We start from the raw sequence: 22,284 nt of genomic DNA on the forward strand, positions 1-22,284 counted from the left end.
CAAAATTGGGTATTAATCAAGTAATTTCACTATCACATACCCAAACACTAGTTTATTTAATTACTAGTTCCTCAATTTTGTTTTTCCGTCTCTACTACCAGCGTCAAAATAAATCGCTCGCTATAATAGATGTTTTATTGTTTCCGATAATTGCCACTCTCACATCGTTATTATTTATTAATTATCACTACACCAACAATTAAGTACACAGTTATCTTGTTCATATTACAGCTCAGAGTGTGTGACCTAATGTCATCGTAATTTTAATGACCTAAACTTATCACGATGACCCCAGATCGACATAATTGCAGGGTACCGCTCTAAAAATTAAATCATAAATCAAACTCAAAAATCGTAAGAAAAATTGTGTAGATATTTACTTATTTAGTTTGCCCGAGCCACAAAAAGGTATGGTAACAATCAGCCGCACCTAAACAAGTCGCCCTTATCAATGTGGCAATAGCGATAATTTGTTAAATAATTATGTCACTTTAGATACACCTAGAACACTTATACAAGAACCAACAACAAATAATTCTAGAGACTGATACAATCGAGAGAATAATTTTATACGTAAACTAAATGCTATGCGAAAAGCGCGATGATTCGGAAAATAGCTGAGTTCCGATCAGGCGTTCATAGTATTTCCGCCGTTTTGATTGATGTAACATTCATGTTACAACGTTCACAATGCACGCCGACTATTTCGGGAAAGAAAGTATTTCGCTTATGTATAGTAAACATTAGTATTGAATCAAACAAACACAGTGACTATGGTAACCATGAATGTGATCATGAATCTAGGTCAAGCGGCTAAGGTTGTCAGGTAACTTTCTATTACAATATCGTATAATTGGCGATAACTTTTAATTGCACCAGAATTTAGCAAAAAATCTCTATTGCATTTATTCAATTTCATTAAAAACGTTAGGTAAGTCTCTGTGGGCGGTTTCTGGCATTCATCATGTGCACACGCGCGCATTACTGTAGGTACCTATTTATATCGTAAACATATGGCCCCAGCGATCATGAAACGGTCGACCACCAATGACCGTAAATTTTCTCTCTTCTAAAAAGGTAAGCAGACGTGTGATTTTAAACAAACAAACTCTGATTCTATACTCGCGCGGCGAGCATTCGAATTTAGGATTGAAGTTATCAATGTTATACAGGTACACCTTCAACAACAGGATTCTGCTGCGGTTAGCGTTGATGACATTGGACCATTAGAAGGAATAACAACTAAACATGAAAAAGGTTAAATATCAAAGTTTCATAAAAGTGTACTGACGGAGGTATTTTAAAACAGTTACTGGCAGCCCTACATCAGTAACTAACAACGTAACCGGTGTTCTCTTAAGTTTAGAATTACACAGAAACATGTTCCTATTTCATCTCAGTTTTCATCTGAACCAGTTTATTAGTGTTAACTGTCAGAAAACGAAACAGCCGTCAACGTTGTTATGGTTGAGCTCGCTTCCGCTTTGCCTGAATGCAGCTTACGTGGTACTGCACTTGGGCAGAGCGAGGAACTCCGACCCATTCAAAACACAGATCGTTCACTAAAAACATAAACACGCATCGATACTGTAACTGACGGAACGCATGACTCTGAATCTATAATAATAGCCCGAGAGTAAAATTCAAAATAACAAGAAACGTTTACATTATCAATTAAAGACCAACGGGGTCGGTTGATTCCTGTCATGATGTCACGCGAAAAGAAACCTCAAATATAACCGACTGTATTGAAACAGTCCATGATTAAGTGCCACAGCGTCTATAGTGTGTGCCGGAACTTCACGCTTGGACGCCGACCTTGCCTCTTCCTGTGGCTCACCAGGAGGTGATCTGCCGAAATGTCTGTTTCACTCTCCGACGATGACTGTTCATGGGTTATTGACATGACCGGATTCTGTTTAGGACATGGATGATTGCAAAATAATTTTGCTCCGCGTAGAACAGAACCCGTAAATAATATCATAAACATTATTCCAGGAAGCTAACCACATATAACAATGTGGTATGAGAATCTGCAAGAACGCAACACACTAACGTAATTTATGAGTAAACATAAACATTCTAGTTTTCATTGAACAGGTTAATTCTGTTTAAGTGCAGCGTGGGAACGCGTGGAGTTAAAATAAAAGCGGGTGCAAAAACCATGGGCATATCGACCCCCGCGGCAAGTGCATAGGGGCGGAACAAGTGGACCTATCCGCGACGCGACACCACGTATTTGTTAAGCACCGCTGTGCACTTGCTTAGCCTTACTTAACGGTGAATACGTAGGGGTTAATTTCGGTTCAGTAATAATAACATTAAACTGTTTTTGACGAATTTTTATACATGGTTTAACTCTTATTTAAATACGTGATTTTGATACGCAGTTTCTCTTCCATAAAGTGTTTGAATAATTAAAAATATAATTACCAAATTAACGTCGCTATGTCACGTAGTATCGTTAAAAAATATGATAGACATGGTTTATGTCTAAAACGACTTGATACATCGTTTATGACCTGACTGCAGAGGGTATTGTCATTTTTCTCTAGCGGTAAAGTCATCATTTGACAAATGAGGATGCGCTATCGGTGTAATTGTGTGCACAAAGTAAGTCCGATTACGGGAATCGTGAAACTTGAGTGTTCGCGACTCGCTGATGATCGAGACGTTGTACGCGGGCCTGAGAACTTGGCCCCCTTATGTGAATGCTCCCATGTCTGTTATGTAATGCGACAGTACTGTTAGTCTGTCACGCAACAATACTAATTGACGGCGATTTAAGTTCATCTTTACAATTCACATAGTCGGAGCTACGCGCTTCGGTGTGCCCAGACGTCACTCGACGCTCCTTATCTTGAATACGGCAAAACATTTCAAAACCGGCTTTTGTATCATCGCTGCCCTCGTTGCGAATGGACAACGAGTTTTTAGATCAACGAAGAGTGACTGATGTCAAGCCGCTACTTAAGCTATGTACCTACTTAGATTTATTATCAATTATTTACTGGACACTACCGACGATTCAGTGAACACAAAAAAAATCGGACCTTTATTTCGTACTGCTATAATCAAAATCATTGACCACTCTATGAAGCATACTTGACTCTCTGGTACTTAAACTTAATTATCGAACACACCCTCGTTCCTCAATGACGCATGTAATCAAATTATGTCAAGAAACGAACGCAATCCTCCAATTTGTGAGGAAAACTTATTTGTTGATAATGACCGCTTGATGTTTTTGCAGAAAAGCCTCAATGCCTTTTTGACATACAAACTTTTAAAATTAAATTTTGACTGAAAGGAATCAAATGAATCAGTCGTTGTTATTATTCCACTTCAGACGCCGTTTGAATGATTCGATAAAACTTAACTTAACCCTACAAGAAGAAGCTAACTAAGAAAGTATCTTTGCACTATCATTCATAGGTACACTAATATTTTATAAATACAACCTTTGCAAATCACTTAATTTAAAAAGCTTAAATTGAACACCAAAATCCACTATAAGAACTCTAGAATAATGAATGACTGTGTGTTATTGTATTTAATAATCGGAATGCGAAAGCACCAAGCTAAGGCATTAGTATGACTCACACAGAAGGCACGCGAGACTTGTCAAGTACCGGCGAGTGTAGCTAAGCTCTACCCTGAAGACCTTTTAACTAAGGATTATAATTATAACTTCATCATTGTTCATTTACAACCAGTCCTACATTTTAAATGGTAAACAGAACTGGTATCTTTGACTTATCAAGCTATATTTCCTTTGGAGTTATATGAATGTAAAGACTATATTATTGGGCATTGACTGACGCTCCGTTAGTGGTTAAGCGCACGTCTACGTACACCTGTTCCATACACGAGCATTCCTTAATAACGATACGTGACTTAATTCTAGAATCAAGTTACAACTCCAAAGATTGACATAATATAGGTACCTATGTTATATTTTATGGTACTTATGTAATGTAGACCATATAAAGCATATTTACTTCGCGCGTTTTCAACCATCTGAAAAAAAATATTCAATATGATGTTTTCACAAAGACGCAAAGCCTTTGAACAGCAATCGGAGTAAAATTATATTCCTTAGCTAAAAAGAAAAAAAAACTAACGCTATGCTATCTGTCATTGAGGAGGAAGTATCAAGTAACGTAGTATTGGTGTTGTGCATTGGCTTAGTGATAGTAGGGCAAAAGTTTGGAGAGTGCGACAGAGAGAGGGCTCGCTATGTTAGCATGCTGGCGGGGCCTCTGGGGCCACGTCCACGCCAAGCATAGCCGACGAGAAAGAAAAGTGTGACGCGACAGACTATCGGCATTCGCGCTTCAACAAATGACCGTGACCGGGCGACGCGTTCACTCTCGACGAAAACGGGATCGCCGACCATGCGATTGTATGATATCGATGTTTAGTGAAACGTCACGGTAACTAGTTGTTGCGTACGAAAAATGTTTGTTCCGGTATACGGAACCAGTTGACATACAGTCATATCGACCAGCCACTAGTACGTACAGGGGTCGGTGGAGCCTGGCACCGAGTGTGCCCTGTGAAGGGAACCGATTCAGCTCACGCAGGCTCTTACGAATACCGAATCTGACATGAAAAATGTCATGTAGCTCGCAACTACAGTATACTTAGTTATTATGCCAGTTTAGTATTTCTACTCAATGTTTGACACTTAGGTATAAGTATATCTCTGGATTCACTCGAGGGTTAATGTTGCAGTTGCTGCTATTTAATTATAATTTCATAACAGTCGAAAAGGTAAACCGATTTAAAAGATAAACTTCAACAATACTACTGTTGCACCATTGATGTTCAGACAAAGCGAGATGCCATTACAAGCTATTGTTTACTAAATCAGTTTTGCAAGTCAATAGTACCAATTCTAACGTTAAATGTATGTATAATTTCGGAGTTCGTAACGTTAACACATCAAACGTACTGTGCATAAAGGTACTTGCAGAGATATACCTCAATTGTTTTAGAGATATTATGATGAAAAGCAATGGTCTAAAAGAAACTGAATTCAATGTTAATTTTGACATCTTATGATTTGAAATAGATGTTCCTGAAAACATTAAACATGGATTGCAATCTTAACAATGTATAGCTTAGATGCTTGAAAGATAATTTCACGGAAAATGAGAAAATTCGTAGACCCTATGAATATCAGGGATCAAAATACTCACGAAGAAGGCTCTTAATTTACGCAAGTTTTCGATATACGAGTTTAATGAAATATTGGTGTTATGTAAAACAGCAGATCAGTGAGAGTGTGTAAAGCGGTCAGGCTGCGTGAGCCAGGCGCGTTCCACTTGCAACCTAATTAAATTAGAAGCAATCGGCTCTGTTGCTGACGCGGTGCTGCGCCAATCCTAGTGCGGTGCCGCCCCCCTTACTCGTGCGCCCTAAGGTCATTGTTCCTCCCACACGACGCACCAATATGTAATTAACTAACGTGCAACACAATCAAACGCATATTTCAATGGTGCATTTTACAGCTAACAGTTGCATATTGATATAACTTTTGATAGTCCTTGAAAATGATGATCGCGAAAATCTTCGAAAACCACAAGTAGTTGTTGACCAAAGCGTCACCTCGCCGTAACAAAAAATGCAATATGATACGAAGGAACAAATGAAAGCCTCGGTGGCGGACGGTGAAAAAAAAACAGGTTCTAAGTAGTTAAATGGCATATACGGCGAGTAGACGTGAAAGTTTAAACTGAGCTTAGAAAACTGACTACGTTGCTGGCCAGCATTGGATCAAATGAATGACAACCCACTGAGTAAAATTGCACTGAGGTATCTGTGATATTCGAGATACTAAATTATCCCAGTCCTGTTATTGAGACGTTTACATATTGATTTCTGACTATTTTTGCCGAGTAATAAAGTAGGTAATTCCATTTCATTCAATTGCATAGGTGGTCGTGTCTAACTGAGTTATACGTTGGATAAACAAGAAACACTGGACCGGATGCAAGGAAAGTTGTAAACATAATTGAACCTAAATATATTCAGAACTGGGCCAAATGAATGCATTGCGTACCTACTTCGCGCATGTATTTTACACGTTCAGGTACATTTGAGTAAGTTATGAAAGGTACCATTCGTTTGAAAACTAGCTTAATTAGAGAACATTTCCAAATGAGAGTAGAAACCAACACAGTTAGCATATCTTGGAATCAATTAAAACGTTTCATTTTACAACTAGGTACGTATATGTGTGATGAGCCAACACAAAGTTTGTAGCGAGACAGCAAGGCTCCGGGGCGGGCGCACTGGCGCATTTACTACGTTGATGTAACGACCTCTTGAGGTGAAAATCGCCAGGAGAACGTATAAAGACGCAATCAGCGAGAGAAAAGCGCACAAACTGAGAGAGGCAAAAGCAGCGCCTTAATGGAATACTTAAAAATTCAGGACGTCGACCATAGCTGTGACCTACTGACGAACGCAATGGTATTTAACATAGCTGGTTAACGCTTTCTATCTACAGAATGCAGTACAAGCAATATGTGGTTAAAGTAAAGACCATACGGCGAAACTTACTTCGATACAATGCACTCGAAAGACGATTGACTGGGCAGTTAGCAGGCAAGAGTATTCTACGCCATGCTACCTGAAACAAGAGAAACGTTGAATAAAAATTGTTTTATTCGTCAAAATTATACAAGTGCAGCGAGGCCGTCCATCAGCACAGTTACACAGTAACGATATCAATTGCCACAATTGTGAAGCGAAACCAAAATAATAGCGTGACAGTCACAATATCATAGAGAGGTATGGTAACTCATCATTAGGAACCGTTGCGAAAATCTTGCGCAAATAAACGGGAATTCGGTATAGTACTCGTAAAATGTTAACGACTTTATTTGGGTATTGTACTGTATACTTAATTGTACATCAATAACTTCTTATTTAATAGAAAACTAGTTTCTAAGCTATATTGACAGTCCTCCTATGGACTGTGAGGGTGTAGACATACGGAGGTAAGACTAGGACTAGCTATCAGAATTTCTGGCTTCTGACCACCCGATTATCGTCAGTCACAAATCATTAGCGAGAGACCGAAGACCAACGACTTTCGACGTGCTTTCAGGCTTTCATGCTCCAAATGCCTGAGTCAACGCTTGCTCAAATTCATGCTAATAAGCTTCTATCTTTGACCTTCGGGAATATTAATTTCTTATCAAATCTCTAACCCAGCATTCATAAATTGGAGTGATTTCGAACTATGTTCAACCTAAATTCGCGAAGAACCTGGGTAAGTTTCCCTTTCATTCATGAATTTGTACAAAAAAGAAAATTGCGGGAACGAAGTCTCTTTCTTTTAAATTCCTAGGTACTTACGGATTTGTATTGGAAGCGGAAGTTGTGCGAAATGAAATAATATGCGTTATGTACACTTCCATCTGCATTACCAAGCATTTGGATCGGAATAAAATTAATAAAAGGGCAACTGTGTCAAGCCTCTCGTCTTTATATGAAATATATTATGTTTTTTGTAGGTACTGCATTTTCGTGATGAAAGCCATGAATTCTATTTTGATGCCCTGATAAAGAACTCCTTAATTTTAGAAGTATATGGAGTAACTCACACACTTTATTGACTACGGAACCCCAAAAAACTTGCATCTAATTCATAATACCTGAATTGGTTCGCAACGATTGTATTGAATACGGAGCTACTCACCGCGTGCATCAGTGAGTCATTGAGGCAACGACCGGGTGGTACAGAATGGTTCATCCATTCTTCACAAACTTAAGTAGGTAGGTACTTCGTAAATCGAAGAGCTTTGCCAAAAACTTCATTGGCGTAAAAAGTTCTAACACAAAGGTACCTTTTTAACAACGTGATACCGTTATTATCATATTTTTTTTACTGGTTATAAATATGAAGGTTGTCCCACACGTAAGTAGCTACGTGTCGACCGCATAAACCCATACAAAGCTAATTAGAATGGTAGTCTCGTATGCAAAGCATTATAGTCAATAGCTACAACTCAACACTTGGGGCGATGTTATGCGGCAAAAGACGTGCTCGCAAGGCACGTGTCATGATTGTTCACCACGAACCGTCGTTTTGATCATGATATCCCTGAGGAATGATTATTGTGCCAACACCAGCAGACCTGTCAGATTTTTAAATCTGCTTCGTCTTTCTTATCTTCAACAATATTGTGTTTGCCGTCCAGTCTAATCAGATGCCATTAGATACCAGTAAGTTACATGGAGCAAGTGCCTTTTCAACCCAGTTGGTGACTGGGTAGAGGAGATCAAAATCCCAAGCAATGGTGAAATGGTAGTTTTATGTTTCATTGACTCAGAAATTAAATTAAAAAGAAAAGAAAAGATATATTTTGTTAAATGTATTTTCCCATTTTGTCGATATATATTTTGATATTTCTATTACATATATCTAGTTAAAATATATCAAATTAATTGACATGCTTTTCAAATACTTATTACAATATTCATGAATAAATTGGCCTATCACTAAGCCAATAAAACAATGTTTTCAACATTAATGCTGCTTTCCACTTGAAAGCGTTTTACAGAACATTTCTGCTCAGGTTCCCTGCGGATAGGGCTGCCATCTCGAATTTCGCCAAATCTGGACTAACATTAATAAAAACCCGGACATTTGGCGTAAATCGCATATTTTCCCCGGACGAAGTCGAAAAAAAAAAACAAAAGAAGACCCAATTTTTTATCCATTTACTATTACCATACATTTAAAATGCCAACTGCCTCGTTGGTCTAGCTGTCGCAAGTGCGGCTGCTGAGCACGAGGTCTCGGGTTCGATTCCCGAGTCGGGCCGAAATCGCTTTGTGGGTTTTAGAAGACTTTCACAAAGCAGCCCGGAGCCTGGAAGCTGGTGATTGATACACCCGTGCATCGGAGAGCACGTAAATGTCGGTCCTGCGCCTGATCTCTTACCGGTCGTGTCGGATTGCCGTCCCATCGGGTTATGAGAGTGAAGGAATAGTGAGTGCACCTGTGTCTGCGCAAATGCTCGTGCACTATAATGTGTCCTGCGTAGTTGGCTAATCTCCTTACATGAGAGCAGCCGCCGTAGCCGATAATCGGCTAGGAGGACATCATCACATTTAAAATCCATAAGGTGCTTCCTAACATGAAAAGTGTCTGACACTTTTTGAAACCCCGCCCGGGCGGACCCCGGGCGGACCCCGGACAACCTCTAAACGAGGACAAATCCGGGGAAACCCGGACGGATGGCAGCCCTACCTGCGGATAATATAAATTAGGGCCGGTTTTAACTTTTGTTAGTTAATCATTTTCTCTTTAAAATGAAATATGAAAACTCTGACAACTTAAGGTACTCTTCATGTATATCATGGAAAGGAAAGAGTTGCATTATTTTCTATTTTATAAATTCTTTTAAATGGAAGCCGACCCCAACATAGTTGGGAAAAGTCTCGGAAGATGATGTTTTGAGATGGCACAATGGGTAAATTGTTTCAATGAATGCAACATCCTTTTTAATAATTATCAGGGTATCGGAATTCAGGGAGTAAGCTTGCCATACAGGTAAGTAATTAGTTGTACATAAGATAAATTATGGAATGCATTACTTTGGAGAAATCAATGACATAAAATGTTAGGAAAAATATGTAGCATTAATTCAGCGAGACAATAAATTACAAAATTATCTTTATTTTTTTTGTTACAAATTGCTGTTCAAATTATGATGCTCATTCAACTGCATGTTGCAATGAAGTTGAATTTATTATGTTATCATTGAGATAACTACGAAATGAAAAAAAAAGCCACTTTAGATTATTTCACAACAAGCTAGTTTTATAATTTAACCATTGCCAGGCAATAGATTGCAAGATATTCACGAAAAACTGATTTTCATGACCTTTATAACTAACTTTTAGCTAACACAATATCACAGTTGATTTTTCTGTAGTGAAGTTGTAAACACAAATTAAGCTCACTAGGAATTATCTGCAGACTGGGTTATATTTAAAATGCCTAGAATTACTGGACTAAAATTGAGTCTTTCAAAAATGTATTCCAAGCTGTTTTATTGTGGTGTCACCCCATAACACTGTCTCAATATTTTGCACTTTTCGTTTCTTGACTATATTATGAGACTATACAAAGTAGGAACACAAATTGACAAACACAGTAGTAAAAACATTCAAATATGAAAGTTCAAAACTTTAGAAAAACTTTAAAATAAAAGTATTTGTACCAGTATTACTACAAAATTAAAGAAAATGGTTTTATTTACAGAAATGGTCGGGCTTTTGGATGTGTAATGTAATCAGACAGATAACGTTACGTGATTAACCTACCTGTGTCACAGCATTCCGAAGGAGCTGTCTAAGCCGTTTCAAAACTTTTATTAATTACATGCGTTGTAAAACACTTACCTTTTGCTACGCTTATGTTTCAATTCGCCAGTTACCACACATAACAACAAAATGATTATCATCTATCATCACCAAAACAACTACACTTCAGAAGTTTGAAATTGGTCAACAACTTTTCAATGTACTGCGCGACACACGGTAGTACGATAGAATTGAACACACTTTAAAAGTTCACAAAAGTTATCAAATATTGGATATAAGTACACAAAACACACATGGACATAAATTAATACTATTTACTTGATGTTTATTTGCACTAATTGAAGAAAAACTTGTCAACGATTAAAGAAATCTCGAAAATGTTTTACAACGTACGTAAGAACAAGAACACGGAGAATGACGCTGACAGTCAGAGTCAGCAACCGTCTCCACAACACAAAAGTTTTTTTTTTAATTTTCCCAGATTCAAAAATAGTTGCCACAATCAATAAATACTTTTGTTACAGCATTTTACGAAATCATTACCGTGCCGTGATCCCTACCAGTCCCGAATGTAAATAATTTAAAAGACTCTGTTTATGAAAGAAGATACGCACTAGGATCTTGGAAATCACAAGAGAGGATGTAGGTATGAGATTCATCATAGGTTTGAATAATTTGTCATGTCCCCAGGTCTTACGCAGGCTTCCAGTCATGGTATAACCCATAAATCTACCATAATAGAACACTGAAGTTTACAATATGTGAAAAATTCAGCCAATATACGCACGGGGCAAGGCAACGCAACAAAGTGAGAGATCACTTTGTGCATTTTTTTCAATCATATTGCATAAAGAACGCATATGATAAATGTATCAAACAGAAGCATAAACTGGACACACAAACTCATTTATGAGAAAGATTGGAATTGGCGACGCTGCTCCTGACTGCACCTTTGGCAGAAAGGGAAGTCAAGGCAATGCAAATGGCGTCTCCGGTTAGTAAAATTTTATAAGGAGCGCTCTAACCGAGTGCATTGGTGTTGCCAGCAAAACTTGTATGCCATTTGGCAACGCGTCGCCGTCGTTCTAAACTGAGCCTCAACTGAAGTTGGCTGACCATAATATATAACTCACAACAATTTCTTTAGATGTGGATATTTTACATCATTTATAAATTTCGATGCCAAGAAAGAGAAAAGCAATCATGGATTTCATAGATTTATATTTTGTTCTAAACTTGTACATTCACGCACATACACACAATGTCAATAAAAACAAGTTCAGTCTGCCCAAATGTAAAAAAAGTTGATACAAATGGCACTACTCACACCACTAATGATGCTAGTTTGTGGAACAGCTACATGCCAAGTGACAATCAAGAACACAATATGGATAGTAACATCATTCACAAATATTACCAGTGTAACTAAATATTAAATACAATAAGGGAAAAAAAGTTTCAAAAAGTGAACATAATATTTATTTATTTATAAAATAATACTTGACTTTAAAGTCAAAATCATAAATCTACATAATTGTATGAATTACAAATCAAGAGATTACAAAATACCTATTTGAATAAACTCTACAAAAAAGGATCTTACAAATTAATTCTTAAAAGTTGTACGTTTCTAGGGAGAGCTAAGTCAGCCCAAATTTATTCAAGTGAGATAAATCTTTAATTTGCTAAAGTATTTCAAGTAAATGCATTGTCATCACACACAGAAGAATATCTTAAGCAGCTATTCGATTTGAAATAACTTCCTTTTGTCTCACGTGATTCAAATTTGGGTGGACAATCTCAGATGAGAATTTTGTACTGTCATGATAACCCTATGTGCTTTATTATCCAAAAGGCTTAGACCAAATATATGCAATAATGTAAAGATCTACAACAAAATGAGTGAATTGCAGTAACACACACAAAAAGAGTTATCGTGACAAACAAATTACACTATAAGTGAGTGTTTTGTCAGAAAACAGAACACAATTTACTGCTCCTCAGAGCCTTCATCCTCATCATCTTCGTCCTGTTCCTCTTCAGTGGAGGCAGCATCTTTTTTAGGTGGTGGGTCCTTGCGTGGTCGGCCACGGCCCCTTCCTTCAACAGGTGCACTCTGGAAATAATAGTATCACATTAGTAAAGCAATAAGTCAATACAAAATTATGTAAGAAAAAAAATTGGAGGAAAAAATATAATGTATTTTTATATACCTTTCCTTTAGCCGCTGCCTTTTTCTTAGACCCCTTGGGCCTGCCTCGCCCTCTTTTGGCTACTGGAGCTTGTTCATCATCAGATGATTTTGTAGATTCCTTCGTTCTGGTAGCTGCTGGCGGTCTCCCCCTTTTCTTGGTATCACCCTTAGCCTCCTGAACAAATAAATCACAATTGTAACATACAAAACTTGATTAGTATCAAACTCATTAAATTAATTAAAAATACAGACTGATTGTGTCCCATTGGATTTAGGTCTACCGCGTCCTTTCTTCTCAACAGCCGTTGATCCGTCATCAGACATTTTAAGTTATTATGTATCAGAAAGAGAAACCAAAATCTGAAACAATACAAACAATATTTTATTGAAAATTATCGCATCTTGTAATTAATTGGAATGTAACTATTCCAATAATAAAAGTGACGCCACTGCCGCTTCAGAGTCCATATACCGAGAGAAAACCGATATGTAAACATAAGAAACATCTTACATTTATGATCAGAAGCCAGTCAAATATTCATCAAATGACAACAATATAAAATCGTTTGGCAGACGCTAATTGATAGCACTCGAATTAATTATTTACTCATTACACAAAAATCAACCGTCGGCAGTTAATTCGTGAAAAAATTGCCTAGATTCTAAAATATCTCTATACGAAATATAATTAAAACGTAATTCCGGCGAGACTCTGTACTTGAACATCAAAGTGTATTCAGGAACGCCAAGCGACTATAATAATGGAGTCTGCTTACATTAACTAAACACGGAACAATTCCAGGTACTACAAAGAGATAATATAATCATTTTTTACGGAAAATTGTGCCAATCAATTCAGCGTGTAAAATACACCAGTAAATATATTTCTTGCACTTTAATTATATTAAAAATACTCACCTACTTGTTTACAGCAACGTTAACGCAATGGGCCAAAGAGAATTTATGGCGGGCAGCAAACCGGTGTTTATCTGGCGTCTGTGCAGAGGGCGCTGTAGTCATTGTTGGCAAAAAATAAATACTACTGAATCAAATATTACAAAAACTTCAAAATTAAAGACTTGCAAAATATAAAAAAAATACTAAAATTAGAAAAAGTCTTAGCAAGTACTTGTCAATGATATAACAAATATGTTTTTGTAAAATAATGTAGTTTATTTTTAAATTCCCGCCAACAGGAAGCTATCAATAAACAAACAAAAAACGCTTGTATTGTTTAGATTGCTAGCCGACAAATTCAAAACCATGTAAGTGAAGGTAGAGTGAGTATACTTCAGCCTGAATCGACTAAATAGCTAAAACAACGTTAAAATTCGGAACTGAACATAGCAGCAATAAGTCGTAGATCTGATCGCTACTCGATAAGCTCACTATATGAAATGATCGGGCATTACTAAACCACGTTAGTTTGAACCCATTGATTGAAACAAAATGAAATTATAAGGGGATGGAAGTAGATGAAACCTAGAAAAAATAATTTACTATCTCAATCTGTCGATCTCGCGGGTCGGGAAATGAGGGGAAGGCGGTTTAAGGGAGAAAATCGGTTTATTCGCGACTCTGTGTCTGTACAATCTATACTAATATTATAAAGCTGAAGAGTTTGTTTGTTTGTTTGAACGCGCTAATCTCAGGAAGTACTAGTCCGATTTGAAAATTTCATTCAGAGATAGCCCATTTATCGAGGAAGGCTATAGGCTATATTTTTATCCCGGTACGGGAAGTAGTTCCCACGGGATGCGGATGAAACCGCTGGCAGAAGCTAGTATCCATATATTCAACCATTTATCTGACATTCTCATTGGGGGTATAATACTTCGTCTCTTCCCATCGTCACGTAACGTACCAGTCCATTAGGCTCTAACGCGGTTAGTAGTACGTCACCGTCCCGTCTGCAGTGCAGTAGTCGGCAGGAAGAGCCGGAGGCTGGCGACGGACGGCTTCACCACATTGACAGCGATGCGGAGTACAGGCAGAGTAACAACAACCCAGGACCCAGACTTTCTTGGTCGGTCGGTGAACTGTCAAAACTTTTATAAATTGTCTCTTGTCATGCATGTCTGTCAATCAGTGCTTTCACAAGTTTCACAATACTCAATACTCATTGTTATTTTATTAGTGAATCGTGGAAGATAGAAGTAAATAGCAATTTAAACGTATAAAAAAAATATAAATGCCCCTTATTCAAGTTTTTGGTGTTGTGGTTCAGATTCTGTATTTTTAATAAATGGAGCCTTTAGAACCAAATGCTGAAGATTGTTGTAACAGTGGCTGTAATCCTTGTATTTTTGATATATACGAACAGCAGCTGAAGGCATTTAGAAAAAAGAAATTCAATGGGGACAATTTAAATGTTATCCAGAATGGCATTTCTCAATGGAAATACACAGAATTTGTTGTTGTTAAAAACTTCCCTGTCTGCGATTTTCATAACTGTGTTACATTTAAGAGAATAGCCCAAGACGATACAACAGTGTGGTGGAAACCTGGTGACCACTTCCTCCTTAAGTATTCTTCTAATCAAAATTCATGTACGAGAGCATACACTCCCATAAAAGTAAAGAATGAATTAAGTGAAGACTATGATTTTTCTATATTTGCAAAAAAATATGACTGTGGCTTAGTTTCAACATACTTGTGTAATTTAAAAGAAGGTGATACTACTTTATGGAGAGGCCCTTATGGGCACTACAAAATGGAACCAAATAAATATGATCGAATTATCATGATTGCTCAAGGAACTGGCATAGCTCCGTTTATTACAATTATAGATGAAATTTTAAATGATGAAGATAATATGACAAAAATTAGATTATTATATTGTTGCAAGTGTGAAAATTCTATCCTATTTAGAGATACACTTTATGCCTTCAAATCGTACTGGAATTTTACCTATGATATTTTTTTAAGCACTAGTTGTACATCAAATTTTAAGTGTAAATATCAAGAACCAATAAAACAACATAGACTAAACAAGGAATATTTATTTAATTTTAAACCTTTTCTACAGAATGATCAGGTTCTTATATGTGGAGCACCTACATTTATTGAGGCTTACAAGACTCATTTAGAGGGGGAAATATTGAATAAAGAAAATATAATTATGTTTTGATGTTATGTTTCATTTGTTTCCCTGATCCCATAAAAATTTCACAATCAAAAACTAGCTCCACTAGTGGAAGGGAACTTTTGCAATTAGAGCGCATCTACATGGTGCAAGTAGCTTGCACATGTTGAGGCACCTGTGCAGGTTACATGCATTTTAAAATGCGCAGGGGCCCGATTCTACTAACTTAATAATGTCAAAATTTAATCGTAATCGTCATTTGAATAACTTCGGCAGTTATTGCGGGTAGTCAGGCGCCAAACCCTGGTACTAAATAGCATCCGGTTATAGGTACTGGAAGCCTACGCTAATATAGTTGAAAAAAGGCAGGTAAATTATAAGGCAGATGAATGATGATACAGGGCCCCGATTCTCCTAAGTTAATAATGTCAAAATCGAATAGAAATCGAATCGCAATATGATCGCAATCAAAATCGCAACAGTTTTAACCATATCCGGCATTCTGCTACTAATAAAAGACCAATCGTATTCGATTGACATTTGATTGGTGTGCGATTGGTCTGCTATTTTGATGATTTTGGTCTATACGGTAGTTTGCTGTACAATCATTTTGCAATCGTAAATCATTTGCAGACAAAATTATTCATTATTGAATGACAAAAAAGGATAAAAACGTTTATTTCAAAGAAAAAATAGCGGAATGCCACATACGCTTCAATCGTAATCGAGTCGGGATTGGATCTCAGTCGAATCGAGTCGAACGTCAATCGAATGGCGCTTAAGTAAAATTAGGAGAATCGGGCCCCAGGTAAATTATTGGCGCAGACATGGGTGTAATCTCTATTAACCGCTTGGGACAGCAATCTGACACGACTGGTGAGATGCCTATTAGGAGCATGACCGACGTGCACACGGATGGATGTATGGGTTAATCAATCACCACCCGGCTGCTTTGTGAAAGTTTTTTAAAACCCACAAAGCTATTTCGGCCAGACCCGGGAACCGAGTAGGTACAACAGTCGCGCTATTCGACTACTAGGAAGTTTTTGCTCTATGCTTCCAATGAAATACATATTAAGTACCTAAGTTTATCTCAAAAATATTGAAAGCTGAATTTTTCACTGGACTTTAATCCCATTACAAAGCTTTTTCACCAAGCCATGAGCTTCATCTCAGGCGTGGTGAGTGATCTCATTCATTCGTGATTTGTGATTCGTGAGCTGTGACATGACACGATCCGTCTATATTCTGAACGCCGCTTATCAACATTTACTTAAGAATTAATTAAACACCTAAAATATAATCAATAATAATTTAGTTATAAACGTAAATTACGTACCTACTTGATAAAAATAAAATCTCTATTCAGGTTTAATGATACAAGCAATATAAATGATCTAATGATATTTTTTAGTTCTGGTAACATTAACCAAGTTCGGTATGGATTTTTTCGCGCCGGCGCGAAACGTGTTTGCTTCTAACTTCCTTGTATTTTTGGACCTATTGATACTTGACTTAAAATTCAATTAAATTATGGTTTCGACGCAAGTACGCTATTGAATATTGTGAATAATAATTTTCAAAAGTACTCGTTACAAAGATATAAATTATGTCTTATAAATAATTATATAAGTGCGAAAAATCTTTAGAATATTTCATATTTTATAATAATGTTAGTGATTTAAAAAGTGCTGCTGATATATTCGCTGAAGTGTGTTAGTCAAAAATGGGTTCTATCGTGTTAAGAAGTTTGTCAATCCTTTTGGGAGTGTTTTTTATATTTGTTGGAATAACAAAGCTAACCCCATTTATATCGAAGGAACTGCATAAAGACTTGGTAAGCATTTTATAGCTTTATTTTTTGTAGCAAACAGGCGATAAGGTCGGTAGGTGCATTTAGATTTTTGTAGCAGAGCGAGTGGCTTGCTATTTTGGTATTTGGCCTGCCGCCTAATACCACCACAGAGTCGTCTCGTTGCGACAGCCCACAGCGTGACTTGATCGCGAGCCGCGGATCCCCCCTGCGCCGATTCTTAATCATCTGTTATTTATTATTTGTTGGCGCATGTTGCTAATTTGTATTCAGATCCCTTCAAATCGATCCTCCTGTTACAACAATGTTGGCAATTGAATAAATATGTAACTTCTTTGAGGAATACATAGGTACTGCGAGTTCTGCAGTAATTTTATGAACAGAACATAAAATCCATGTAGATTCATTCCGCTTCCAATTTTTTTTCAGCACATAGGTATAGGTAATCACTTCTCGTGAATTTTTAGATAGTGACCCAAGTAAAAATTTATGCTAGGCCCTGTAATTCCCACACTAAGAATATTTAAATTTTGCAAAACTGCTGAACTACCGGACATAAATGCTTGATAGGTTCAGGCTTGAACTGTACCTATTGTGAGTAGGTACCTAAATACCTAGGTACTTACGCCTTATCTGGAGTTTCAACCTATACCTATCACTCAAAAGATCAATAAATTGGACACGCCCATTTACCCATTATGTACCCACATATGAGGTACACACCAAATATTGTTCAACTTAATTTCTGGTGCGGTTCTTGATGAATATAATATTCCATTACCAACTTACACTTTAACCAAAAATCTTTGTAAAATGTTGGCCACATCTGCATATCACCTAGTTTGCGGTGTCTAATTAACGCGGCGCAGGTGGAGTTGACACATAGAATAGAATAATGTCGGTGACTGCCTATGTAGCTCACTAAAATATAGTTAAAACTATGTTTATGTCTAGATGAGCTTGGTGGATCGGATCTAGCGTCCGTCTGGAATCGACATACTCATTCAATATCCTACGTATTTTACGCAATTTGTTATATCGGGGATATCTATAATAAAGACTGCCTTGAAATAGTTTTCGCTTTGGTGATCATGTAAACATTAACGATCCAGTAGTCGACAGATACATTTAAACAACATTGTAAAAAGATCAGGATTGTACAGCATCACAAATGTTGGCCTTGACATAGCGATAAGGTACCTAATTAACGTCATATTGAAAGTTATTATTTGAAACATGAATTTTTATTTGTTAGATGAATTGAAGAGAATAAGGTATTATGTAAGTCCATCTTACTTTTGACATTTCTTGATTTTCACCTCCCCAAGTGAACTACCTCTAGTGCCCCGACGTAGGCGTTAAGTAGTTCATACCACAAACGAAGAATCAAGACTGCTATAATCATTCCGTTTTCGCGTATGTTTAACGGAATTTGTTTTCACGTAGGCACTGATCTGATCTAACAACCATGTTATTGTTTCAGAGGAAAGAATATGTGAGGTACGCAAAAGTGTTTCCATTGATGGAAACATTAGACTTCAAACTACCTTCGAAATGGTACAGGAGGGCTGTCGGCGGCCTCGAAATCTTATTTGGATTAGCTCTAGCAGCTATACCTAGTCGTAAGTTTAAACAATCACTTATATTTCGATTTGAAAGATGTCATAATTCAGATTTTTTACAACCAGAGATAGTCTAAATTATAGCTCGTCTACGCTGAAAGAAATAACGCGACCCAATACCGTATTTCAGCACACAAAGAGCAATGTGTAGCTCTACTTCAAAGAACATCCCTAACTAGGTATTTGTGAAAATATGTGCATGAACCTGATCAGTAGTTTTTCAGACAAAGCTTAAAACTTCAACTTTCTTGTGTTACCACGTTTCTAGCAAATAAAATTATTGTGCTAAATGCCGAATGTCCCACCGCAAATAAAGTTAATCAAATTAAATAGGTACATACCTCAAGACCTCCATCCATAGGTACTTGAATATTTACAATGTTTTATGATTTCAGATAAAATCAAGAATACAGCTAACATAGGCCTCGTCTTATTGATGATTTTAGCAGCATATTCGCATGTAATGGTAGGCGATCCCTTCGACCGCTGCGCCCCCGCACTTGTGTTCTTCTTCATGTTGAGTGGAAGACTTGTTGTTTGGTAATATATTTCAATTATTTACTCGTACGCCTAAGTCATTGCTGTTTGATAATAAGATTGGATTCAAAACTAACCCATTCACAAAATCTAGATTCGTTGAGATCTGGCTGTAGCAATACTCGTGGGTAGTAATTATTGACGTCAATGCTGGTCAAATTTAGCCGAATATTCTTCGTATGCATGTCATAGCATAGTACGATTGATATAAAACATTCATATGAATTTCAAAGAACTGCCTGGAAATATAAAAGAATTTCAGTTCAAACAATGTCGGGCAATAAAAAAAGAATGAGCTAGTTTTCGCTAACTAGATTAAACTTGTTATGGAGACCTATCTTAAATTTTGCCTGTACCATCTACTTCAATATTTTCTCGAAGGGTAGTGCACCTTGACCAATTTTTATGTGTTATAAACAAGAGTTACGAAATAAAATTAGTGCTCTCGCACACTAGCATTACATTGGCAATCGGCCAGGGAATCCGCGATGACGAACCGTTGTGTCGCTCATATAATACCAACACGTTCCAGCCGATTGGTATATTGTAATTACAAAATGGCTTTAGAGATAGCATCATACGATATTCACATAAATCTAGAATCGGTTCACAACATATTTAAAAAAAAACTGTAAAAGGATTGCTCTCCAACAAAGATACATTTCAAAATCACACAAAGCTATCTATTAATATCTTATCGCAGGGTAAGGCCCATAGTTTTCAGATGTGCTAAATTCCGTTTTAGTTCGAACCACCTGTGATGTTTATCAATTAGTTTTAATGATAATATAGTACAATTCTCAATTAAGAACTTGACTTTAATTAAACACCGATATTAACTGTAAATTTTGCAACAGGTATCAAATTAGCCGCCGAGAAGAGTTGGAGAGAGCTTCTGCTACTCAGAACGGGAATGGGCTCAAGCGTGAATAAGTTTTATGAAATAAGTTTCTTTTCTAAGCAATGGCATTGTGCTTAGGTATTGTAATAGCGTCATATTTTAGAGTAAAATTTTAATTTTACTTTGAATTATTACTGAATTAATTTCGAATGTCTTAGGGTAGGAGACGTTCATCAATTTACTGGGTATCTTAGAAATATAATTCGATGGGTAATTAATTAAGCTGTGATGATGCTAGTCAAAAGTTGCGAATAATTACGTTAAATTTATCAGCTTTTAGTAATAAATCCCTGACAATGCACATGAAGAACCAACCTGAACAAGTTAATTTCTATTTCTAGGTGAGATAGGCTTCAGTGAGTGTAATTTGTATCTAAAAGTGATATTAAGTTAAGCGATATATGCTAGGTTCATTTTATATTGTGTGAGTGGTGTGTATGTGTGTGATGTTTGTAGATTCATAACAATAACTGCCAGCGCATATTCATAGTTAATATTTAATGCACTTTAAAAAAATAAAAATTAATGAGGCACCTTTAAAATATACATGGTTAATATTATTTGCTCAATCACTACCAATAACACAGCTTTTTTTATATATAACAATATTTTGTTTCAATTAATAATTATATCTGCAGTACGTATACTTATTTATTATAAAATCATGTGACACAATAAAGCTTCTTAACTAAGTTACTTAAATGCGACATTTATTTATATTGTGTTCATAAAATAGAAATGAGATAGATAATTATTACTATTTATTACGTGAAGTGTGATGTAAGTGGAGTAATAGTCAATGAATAAATGGAAAGTATTACTTATTAACATGGTTTTATTTGTATTTTTTATACCTTGCTTGGTGCTTATTTCTAATATACATTTTAAGTAAAGAAAACCAATTAATTTGATTTCATTTTATCCATCATACATGTTGAACTTCTTGTTTATGTAACTTTTGAATCGGAAATCATCTTCCTTAACTATTAAGAGATTTTGGAGTCGGTTTTCATTCTAACTGGATGCAAGTGAGAGTTCCAGTTATTATCACCTGATACTTACTTTGACTATATAATATGTAATTGATTAGCGAAAACCAATGTAAATTATTATTTTATGAGTTGTAAAGTCAGCCCCAATCTTTGTTCTTTATGGGACTTCACGCGGGTTTCTGGCCCAGAAACAGTATTGTGAACTGCTACTGGGATTTCGTGAACAAGGTATCAGGTAGCACTACACCAGTTTTGTCCCACTAACGGGCGTGATATACATCGAAAGTGTTTTCGAAATTTTAATGCTTGCACACTAAGAACGACATCAAACGCGGTAGTAAATCAAACGTAGATTTAATCTACGTTTATTCAACTGTTGCACAGCACTACGGCAGTGATGACGTATGTATACAATAGTCAAAGAATTGCGATTATAATGTATCGATTCCCCTTTAGTGTTTAAACTGTTCTTTCATAGCAAATTGTATATTTACGTCAGTTAACGTGAGGACACGTCTTGCGGAGGATGGCCGACTGTAACACGCATTATGTTTCAGGATTATAGTTAGTTTAGTTTTAGTCACGTTTAGTTGGTATCGATTAGCATATCGATCCCAACAGTAAATCATTCGTGCATCCTTAATGTAATATCTGTCATGTGTCAAAGCTGTCATGCCAATACAATGTAATGTCAGTTGTCAGTTTGGTGAACACCGTCGAACGTGCAAGAGTGTGAGTATTGATCTCTGTAATTTAATTGCTAATATATTGATTATAAAGTGTTTATTGT

General features: G+C 36.6%; 4 protein-coding genes across 6 annotated transcripts in view; 2 read left to right on the top strand and 2 right to left on the bottom strand.

Moving 5' to 3' along the window:
* The window catches only part of Cno (canoe), a 59,531-nt gene extending 48,732 nt beyond the window's left edge, over nt 1-10,799 (bottom strand). For both annotated transcript variants that reach the window (XM_064034518.1, XM_064034517.1), the window contains exons 1-2: nt 10,429-10,799; nt 6,571-6,640 (exon numbers count right to left, since the gene is read on the bottom strand). The gene's annotated coding sequence lies outside the window, so the exon portion shown is untranslated. The remainder of the gene's footprint in view (nt 1-6,570; nt 6,641-10,428) is intronic.
* A 755-nt stretch (nt 10,800-11,554) lies between these two features.
* Nucleotides 11,555-13,554, bottom strand: LOC110380560 (high mobility group protein I). 2 transcript variants are annotated; one of them, XM_021340563.3, is made up of 4 exons: nt 13,463-13,554; nt 12,797-12,904; nt 12,564-12,719; nt 11,555-12,466 (listed from the first exon to the last, which is right to left on the bottom strand). In XM_021340563.3, exons 2-4 carry the CDS (start codon nt 12,866-12,868, stop codon nt 12,341-12,343), a joined length of 354 nt encoding a protein of 117 aa, XP_021196238.1. In that variant the 5' UTR covers nt 12,869-12,904; nt 13,463-13,554; the 3' UTR covers nt 11,555-12,340. The 2 variants fall into 2 exon arrangements, with proteins under 2 accessions (XP_021196238.1, XP_021196239.1); XM_021340564.3 differs by having other exon boundaries at nt 13,467-13,503.
* Nucleotides 13,555-14,179: 625 nt separating this feature from the next.
* Nucleotides 14,180-16,008, top strand: LOC110380557 (NADH-cytochrome b5 reductase-like). The gene has a single exon (XM_021340559.3). The coding sequence runs from the start codon at nt 14,790-14,792 to the stop codon at nt 15,672-15,674; it is 885 nt and encodes a 294-aa protein (XP_021196234.3). The 5' UTR covers nt 14,180-14,789; the 3' UTR covers nt 15,675-16,008.
* A 432-nt stretch (nt 16,009-16,440) lies between these two features.
* On the top strand, nt 16,441-21,326 carry LOC110380559 (novel acetylcholine receptor chaperone). The gene is made up of 4 exons (XM_021340562.3): nt 16,441-17,466; nt 18,926-19,064; nt 19,460-19,604; nt 20,459-21,326. Exons 1-4 carry the CDS (start codon nt 17,356-17,358, stop codon nt 20,532-20,534), a joined length of 471 nt encoding a protein of 156 aa, XP_021196237.1. The 5' UTR covers nt 16,441-17,355; the 3' UTR covers nt 20,535-21,326.
* Nucleotides 21,327-22,284: the final 958 nt, after the last annotated feature.

This window comes from Helicoverpa armigera, chromosome 4 (genome assembly GCF_030705265.1).
Source record: "Helicoverpa armigera isolate CAAS_96S chromosome 4, ASM3070526v1, whole genome shotgun sequence".
Taxonomy (NCBI): Eukaryota; Metazoa; Arthropoda; class Insecta; order Lepidoptera; family Noctuidae; genus Helicoverpa; species Helicoverpa armigera.

Excerpts from the sequence above, each read along its gene's own strand:
- LOC110380557 (XM_021340559.3), top strand. The coding sequence starts at position 14,790 with ATGGAGCCTTTAGAACCAAATGCTGAAGATTGTTGTAACAGTGGCTGT.
- LOC110380559 (XM_021340562.3), top strand. The coding sequence starts at position 17,356 with ATGGGTTCTATCGTGTTAAGAAGTTTGTCAATCCTTTTGGGAGTGTTT. Across the intron at positions 17,467-18,925 it reads AGGAACTGCATAAAGACTTG|AGGAAAGAATATGTGAGGTA; the intron begins GTAAGCATTTTA and ends TTATTGTTTCAG. Across the intron at positions 19,065-19,459 it reads TCTAGCAGCTATACCTAGTC|ATAAAATCAAGAATACAGCT; the intron begins GTAAGTTTAAAC and ends TTATGATTTCAG.
- LOC110380560 (XM_021340563.3), bottom strand. The coding sequence starts at position 12,868 with ATGTCTGATGACGGATCAACGGCTGTTGAGAAGAAAGGACGCGGTAGA. Across the intron at positions 12,720-12,796 it reads AATCCAATGGGACACAATCA|GAGGCTAAGGGTGATACCAA; the intron begins GTCTGTATTTTT and ends TTATTTGTTCAG. Across the intron at positions 12,467-12,563 it reads AGGCAGCGGCTAAAGGAAAG|AGTGCACCTGTTGAAGGAAG; the intron begins GTATATAAAAAT and ends TATTATTTCCAG.